We start from the raw sequence: 8,598 nt of genomic DNA, 5'->3' as shown, positions 1-8,598 counted from the left end.
TGTGGCCACTAGGTCATACTGTCTCCTGGACAATGAAAATCATTCTTTCTCACCTCTAATGGGGTAAAGTAGGCCTGCAGTCCAGCAGGAGCCTTTTGTTCAGTACATAATGTGGAGCTTCTTAAACATTAATAATGGGTCATTCTTTTTGCTCTTGTATTTCCATGCCAGTTGGTAACATCATCTGCTAATGGTGAACATTAAATGCTTATAAAACTATAAAGGGATCATTTCTTATCACTGATTTGTGTGACTCAAAGACATTGATGACAATCACGGTATTTTACATACTTTATTGGTAATGAAAATATTCCTCAAAGACATGAATCCGCTTACAACTTTCTTAGCTCCATCAGAAAGGAAAAGAAGGTCTTCACTTTCTTCCTAGTGGTTCAATAGATTGAATATTTACCTCAGGCCTAATATAAATTATTTGTCAATAGAATTACTTTATTAAAGTTTAGGGCTTCACATGCCTCAAAGATCACTGGGAACTGGAGTAAGCAGCCTGCAGGATCTGTAGGACCCACTGGTCACTACTGCAGCAACTTCTGCAACATTTCTGTGTCACAGGGAAAGAGAGATGCTTTCAAACAAACTCGTCCAGACTCAGAGGGGTAACAGAATTTGGGAGGAAGGGTGTGCTACTGCAGGACACCCAAGATAAGAAGAAAACAAAGCCAGCTCAGCACAGCTCAGCAATAATACAATAGTAAACACTTATAGTAATAACAATAGTAAAAACCATCAGGCTGCCCAGGATAAGAAGCCAGCTCAGCAGAAGTCAGCAACAGTGGAGTATTAAACACTGAATATATACTAGATAAGGGGAGTATATCAAGATTAACAACATATAAATAGTGGTCATAATTTCTGCTTGTTGTCCTGACTTAGTGGATTTACCTAGCACTCATCTTTGCACAAGTATTTAAATAAACACCTTGGCACTGTGTGTGATTGTCTTACTGCACACAGGGTGATGCATACTGATTTTTAGAACAGCATACCCACTAAGAAGTTAATTATGTCACCAGAAGTAGTAACATTCTCTTAAAAACTGCTTTATGTTCTTATGGAGTAGATGAAATGAAACAGAAGAGTAATGAATAGCCTCAAGAAGACTTCGAAGAAAAAAAAAAAAGTAGAATTGTAAAAACGCTTAACAAATAATACTTCAGAAACCCTGACCTTGAATTATAAAATACAGTAGTATTACATTCAATGCATGTATCAAAATTAGAAGAATTCACAAAAAAGTGTATTCTGCATTTTGAACATCAGTTTTTCTGTTTGCATTGTTGCATTAGATTCAAGGCACAATTTTATAGGTTTGTTTTGGTTTTGTTTTTATAATTAAAAAAAGAATACAAAAAATACACTACTAATAAAGTGTGAAAAATAGGATTAAATCTGGTATACTTCAATGTCCATTATCAGGCATCTTCTGGGCATGGACCAGAAATTAGTATAACATTGTCCACTCCAATTTCTCCAGTTTTACCCTTCCCACGTTCTGATTCAAAAGTGACCTGTCATAAGAAGAGATATGTATTAAGGGTGAAAATGTAGTTTATTCAACCATTTAGCAACTCCTAATTAGTTATATTGCTATAAATAAAGAATATTTTATTACAACACAGGACTTAATTACTTGAATCTTTGCCATTTTTAAAGCTTTTGTGCATTATTTGAACTAGATTAAAATCCTCTGCACAGATTAACAATACCAGATGGATTACTTTAATAAGATTATTTACTTTTATTGTAAAAAAATGCAAATTGAGTGAAATCCTCTTATAATAATGCAGTTTTATCACAGCATGTGATGTTCGTGCTTTTCATTTATTCAAGACATTACAATTGCTCATTTTTGATCTATTTGGATCCTCAGGTTTTGTGTGCATATTCTATATATATTTACACACTCTTGTATGTATTGAGTATAGTATGTATACTATATATAAAGAAGAGGGTTGTTTTTATGAATAGGATGTCTGGGTTTTTTATTTTATATTCTGATTCTCATTTATTTAAGGGCTTTTCTGCATCATTCCAGCTGTGCAAAGGACTTGAAAAGGGCTTACATTTCCTGTACATTCACTATATTCAATTATACAGTAGAAGCCTTTACACAGCACTGAAAATATTCCATCACACAAATGGAAAACAGGCCCCAGAATTTTGAGGAGGAACTGGCTGAAGTCCTGTTAGAGGCAGTTTCTGGCATACATCAGTGCACAGTGTTCCCTGTTGGTACTCCCTGCTCCTATGGTGATGGGCCCCCTTTGATTATACATGATGTCTCCTTTTGCTGGAATGGTCTGGTTTAGTGTGGTTTGAGAGCAACTTCTTCTATGAAATGAAAAATTTTCATTTTTCTAGGCACATATGTAGGCTTCTGTTGTGTGAGATATTAAGGGCAGATTTTGATTACTTTTGTTAATTTATTATGTTATGCAGTATTTTTACAAAATGATAGAATTACTGGCATCAGTATTCTAACCAATTAGGATGATTCAGTTTTGAAATTACAATCAGGTGATAAATTTAATGCCCCCTAAAATACGGGCTCCTGTTTCCCATTTCAGATAAGCCTTTTGGTTGCTGATGCCTATAAAACATTTAGTGGAACACTTGAGAATTAGGAAATCAAATCAGCATGTTGGCTGTGGTAATTGGCTAATAAACCGTGTTATACTTACACTGTTGGTTGTTTCAGCCCCCTGAAATATCTCTATTTTTCCAGTTCTCCACTTTTCATCTTTTCCTTTGTTCTCTTCCCAGACAGGAGGAGTTTTTTTGTTTGCCAGGAACACTCGAAGCTTTCCCACTTTCTCACCAGCAAGCCGATAACTGAAAATCAGGCAGTAGCTGCTCTTTGGTTTGAGGTCAGTGAGGAGAAGCTTTAAACGCCCCATATCATTCTTGTGCCCCACAAAGGCTGGAACTGCCATGTAGTAGCCATCACCTTGTAAAAAGAAAATAATTTTAAAAAATTATCTTTAATGCACTTGTGTTATTTATTAGCAATTTGAATATATTTGCTAAGAAAATAAGGGGAAGCTGAAAGTAGTTTTCTTGAATAATTTAAAATCACATTGGAGAAAAGCAGCAGGAAGTGTACTTAGCAAGGAATAAACTTGTAGGGTTGGAAGTCAGATCAGTTTACAGAGGAGATGAGTTCATATTTCACTGGTAATTACAGTCATTCTTCCTTGCACTATCTTTTGAAGGCAAAACCATCTGTTTTCCAAATGCAAGTCTGAAACAGGCTGCTGTGCCTCTGTGGTCACATTATTTCAGTACTTGAGCTAGCTCAACATTCTCTCCACTGTCCTCTGCATTAATGACAAATTCACAAGGGAACTGACAGCTTATTTCCCAAGTCCTGGAAGACCAATGAAGTAACAGACACGCACAAAATCTTAAAGGAATAAAACATCTGGGGCCATAAATGAAGTCACAATCAGCATATGTAAGTTCAGGGAGACAGGATAAGGCCAGGGTAAGGTTTTCCTGGAAGTGACAGCACAGGGAGGGGATTTAGGGAATTATGTGGAGCAGGAGAGGAAGGATTAGTGAAGACTAACATGGAAAGGCTCTTAAAGAAGAAGAAGAAAATGTGTGTGTGGTAACTGTAAGCAGCCTTCAGGATCTGTAGGATCCACTGGTCACTACTGCAGCAACTTCTGCAACATTTCTGTGTCACAGGGAAAGAGAGATGCTTTCAAACAAACTCGTCCAGCCCCACCTTTTCATGTGCACCCACTCAGCAGTCCCACATTGCTCTCAGGGAGCTCTTTCTCAGGTTTCAGCATTTGTACCTATTCATGTATTGGTTGTTCTTCAATAGGCCCCTTGCCCATGGCTTATTCTGAGTTTGTCTTGCAGAGTTTGAGATTTCTGAGCAGCTATCCCAGTGATATTTAAGGTACGTGGGTGACTACATTGCCACATCCATGTAAATGACAGATGTGTGATTAAATGTCCTACCAATCTTGGAGAGACACAACCAACAAGTAGTTAATAAAGTTTCCATTGCCTTGTAGTTTGCAATTCTGAACAGTTATGTTCTAATAATTTTTCTTACATTTTGATTTATTTTTCTTGAAATATATTGCTGATTCATATTTTCTATTGGACATTTCAAAGAAACAATATCCACTCCTATCATCCTCTGCCTCTTTTCTTCTATTATAAAGATAACCCACTGATAGAAAAGAAAAATCCTGGATTCAGTTTCCCCTCCCCCCTTTTTTTTGGAGGGGGTAGTCCATCAAATCAAAGCCTATGTAGATGGCAGATATCTGAATACCTCTATCTCGATCAGCAGGATTCCAGTCAAAGTCATCATCAGCATCTTGTTTCCAGTCACAAACTCCCCGACTGAAGCTGCAATCAACTGAAAAGAAAATTTGCAGAGATAATAGGAGCATTTAGGAGCATATCCTAAGTACTGTTAAAAGACTTTGTTCTTTATTCATACAGTTATTAATGTACAGATCATTCTAAAATGATAATCTGAATTCAGATAGTGTTGACCGAGATGCAACTGCAAAAAATCAAAATATTATGTAGTAATTATTTCTTTATCTCAGTGTCTTTTTACCCACACCTGCACATGAGTTTATATGCTGTGACTTCTGTTTATCAATGGCCTGCAAATCCCCAAGTATAGGTGGAGCTGTTAGTGTTGAACTCGAGCATCAGGAATTGTTTGAGATCTGCCAGCTTTAGAGCTCTCCATTCTCCATTTGTTACACTGCTGTAGCTGCAATCAGTTCAAGTTCCAGTTCTATCCTTTGAGAGAAACTGGCCTCCCATGAGAAGAATCCCTTACATCAGCACCTGATAATCCAACTACATGGAGCTGGGAATAGCCCAGATCAGCTGACCTTTAGAGCACCCTGAAAAGGGCGTCAGCCAGAGCACACCACGGCCTTCATGACTGTGCAGATGAAAAGCATCACACACACAAAGGGACACTGTGCAATGCAAGCATGACAGATCAGATTAAGAGTAATGCATCAGCCTCTGAATTTCCTCAGAAAGAAGTATCCTTCTTGTTATTTTAATGTATTTTATCATGAGACAGAGACATGCAGTACATGGCATTTAGAGAGCTTTGTTGTCTAAATCCATTGTTTCTGAGACTACTGCTTTCTAAATTGGAAAAAAATGTCAACCAGCACATCTGTCTATTTTGTTTAAGATTATTGTGTGCTATGCAACATGTTTTCATTTTATAGACAATGGAAGCTACTTTATTTTTTCATGACTATGAAATTATTCAAGTGAAATTCAATTGCAAGTCAAGTTCTAATGTGGGGAAACTTTCTATGCATGGGTTATAAACAGTAAAATATGCTTGGAAAAGGACACGTTGGAACTGGTAGCATAGTTTGGCCAGATACTGTCTCTAACATGCTCACAAAATCTTTGGTTTATGTTAAAGGCTTTTAAACTAGTTCTGACTTGGCTAACACAGGTTGTCACAAAAAGATAGAATACACAGGAAAATAAATACTGTATGATAAAAGTAAGCCACCTTCTTGCTCTGGTCTCGACACTGGAATTTTCCTCTGTGCCAGGTGAGGGCCAAAGGCAGCTGCTTCTTTTACCTTGGGAGCTAGGGAAAACAACTTGTCAAGTACTGAGTCATCACAGGAACAGAAAATGGAACTTTATTCCTTTACACCAGGTGACATAATTTATTTAAATAAGTCAATATATGTATTTTCCACTCTACCACCAAACCCATATTCCTAACAGCAATTAGATACTCTGAATTTAAAAAAATTGCTTAAATCGCTGTTTTCCACAGCACTGAGCTTTCTAACCCATAAGCACTGGAGCTACAGCTCCATTAAATTACAGATTCCTAAGGTCATAAAATGGTGATCTGTCCTCAGAGGCCTGATCTGCTTTCTTGCTATAATGATCAAATGAAACTGAACTCTGCCAGACAGCAGAGACAGTGACAGTGACTTGGCAGCAGTTTGCCAACAGCAGCCTCAACAAATGGATAATGTCAGAGAGTTTGTAAAAGTTAGGGCATCAAAGGCCCACAGATCTGCAATCAGGGCAGTGATAGCTGGTGCTGACTGGAAGAATTGGTAAAGCAGCACCAAAGAATGTTAGGGGTGTTCTCTAAGACACTGGCCTGAAAGAGGCATTATTTCTCAGCCTCAGAGACCAAGGGAAATCCTCTCCTGTCTGCTGAGATAGAAGATTCCATATTCTTGTTTATGCTAAATATTTATTTCTAGATTACTATAAGTCTTTTAAAATTCTATTATTAAGTTTAAGTGATTAATAGATAAGTGTACTCACTAAAAAACAATCATAAATCTCAACTTCTTTATGCATACCCTGTGTAAGTAATAAATCACACATGAGATAAGGGAAGGATCTGCTTGCACTGGTGTTCTCTCATTTGCAAACACATAAGCAGGTGGTACCTGTGATATATTCATGACCACCTATGAAAACAGGAGGAGTTTAAAAGTGCCATTTTAGAGGAGTGAGGGAGAAGCCTTTGGATTACTGCTTACAGAACGTATTAGGGGAAAGCCTGAAACAACTGAAGTTCATTTTTCAGCCCCATCCCATGGGCAACTGTGCTAAGAAAAGCTATGAAAATTACTTTTCCCTACTCAGCATTGCATCATATATGCATATGCCAAATATTTTAAAAGTCATTATTTTCACATGGATGCACATTTGTTCAGAGGGGAGGTTTGTTTCCCATGAGTTTGACTGAGCTAGGGCTTTCCATTTAAATACTCCAATATGCTCACACATACTCAGTTTTAAGAATATACTCAGAAGTGACTGCAATCCAGAGCCTCCTAGCACTATAAAGACTATGCCATCCACTTAACCTTTCTTCTCCTTCAAAACTGTCAAAAATTGCTCTGTGTACACCAGTGACAACACACAGTAACAAAGAGGCCCAGAGGCACTTCCAGAAGTGCTGAATTGGAGAAGATTCATGCAATCTTATGAGCTTTCTGATGAATTGCCAGGAGCGTGTCATCTCTTGTTGTCCTTGCAGCTTCCCCCTAACCCAGCCCATTGCTTAGATCACCTGGATAATATTCATACTTAAGGCAAGGACTAATATACATCTTTCTCCAAATTAATTTTTGTTTACATATACACATTTAGAAATAGGCACATCCAGATTGGTGTTAAATTTACTCTCAAGCCATAAATTTGGGCTTGTACTTGGTGAAAGAGGCTCAGGCTGTGAAAACTTTTGCCAAAATGAAGACAGCTATTAAAATATGATCAGTTCTGGAAAGAGTGGTGTGATTTAACAGAGGACAACAGCTGCCAGAATTATTTATTTGTTAAGTTATTGAATTACACTTGAATTCACTTGAGAGAGATACGTGCAGGTGTAGCCATGTGCTATGAAGCGAAGAACTGTTATGGATAGAAAAAGAGTCCAGTTGTGTTTCCAAATCTATTTTTGTTTTCAGTCAGGCATTACAATCAGGCTTTGCACTCGCTGAAAGATATCAGCTGCATATTATGAGAAACTGCAAGCTTCAGCTTACAGAAAGGTTTCAGATAAACCTTACTGTTTGGAAAGTGCTGATATTTTAATCAGATCATCCTCATGCACAGCCAGGATCCAAAGTTTACTCCCTCATAAGTAATAGGCAGGAGACATAATTAATCTTTTAGCTCTTCTGCTATCAAGTGGTCTTGTAGAAAGGCAGGTCTCCTCTCATGGTCCCTAAGAACAAGATCTCACCAACAAAAGCACACATATGTCCCACTCTAGGCGCAGCAGAGTCCATCCTTCTTTCTATACTGCAGATGCCCTCACATCAACTTACACGCAGCAACAGCTGATAGATATGTAATCTCTACATACAAACCCCTTCATATCGTGGTGACACTTGTTCTTAACCACTGATGTCATCAAACCCATTAAAAACATCAAAACCCAGAAAAACAGAGTGGGCATTATAAAAAATAATCAAGCAGAATAAAAGATGTAGTAAAGTTGAGCTTCCTATATGTATATGGTGTACCACTAGGCTGGACTCACAAGAATATCCCATTTCTCTGCTACCACATCCTGCTCTGAAAGAATTACATTTGCCAGTAATTTGACATGTATAGCTATGAACTAAGCTGCGGTCTGAGCATTAATAGCTCACAGAGTGGTGTAATTACCAGAAAAGAATGAGAGCAAACATCATGATTAACTGAGGGAATTCTCTTGTTCAGCATCAAGACCTGTGAAGCCATAAGGGAAACAGTCAACTTTTAGTATTGCCAAATACTAATCCCTCTTTATCATTCTTGATGCTACCAAAGGAAGTGTCTCTGTATAATAAATGGCTGGATACGTGACACTACAGGAGCTCTAAGCATGATGTGAATTTCATAAACTGATGAAGTACAGAACATAGAATTTAGTTGCAGTTGGCAATATCATTCTCAATTACCAATGACAGCCAAAAAGCAATAAAATGTTAGAAACTGTCAGAATTAAGGTTGTGCTTAATTATTTCAGTGGAGCTTGAGTGTATCATCTCTGCAATCCTTGCTTATATAACCAAGTACTTGGCCCAGCTC

At 37.7% G+C, this 8,598-nt stretch overlaps 1 protein-coding gene across 1 annotated transcript in view; it reads right to left on the bottom strand.

The window, feature by feature from the left end:
- Positions 1–321: 321 nt before the first annotated feature.
- The window catches only part of EGFL6 (EGF like domain multiple 6), a 30,014-nt gene continuing 21,737 nt past the window's right edge, over positions 322–8,598 (bottom strand). Inside the window, exons 9-12 of the mRNA XM_058800182.1 lie at positions 5,549–5,629; positions 4,316–4,402; positions 2,703–2,968; positions 322–1,529 (exon numbers count right to left, since the gene is read on the bottom strand). Coding sequence (XP_058656165.1) covers positions 1,434–1,529; positions 2,703–2,968; positions 4,316–4,402; positions 5,549–5,629 — 530 coding nt within the window. The 3' untranslated portion in view covers positions 322–1,433. The remainder of the gene's footprint in view (positions 1,530–2,702; positions 2,969–4,315; positions 4,403–5,548; positions 5,630–8,598) is intronic.

The sequence above is a fragment of the Ammospiza caudacuta genome, chromosome 2 (genome assembly GCF_027887145.1).
Source record: "Ammospiza caudacuta isolate bAmmCau1 chromosome 2, bAmmCau1.pri, whole genome shotgun sequence".
Lineage (NCBI taxonomy): Eukaryota > Metazoa > Chordata > Aves > Passeriformes > Passerellidae > Ammospiza > Ammospiza caudacuta.
Note: the sequence above shows the minus strand (reverse complement) of the source record. Positions and strands in the feature narration are given on the sequence as shown.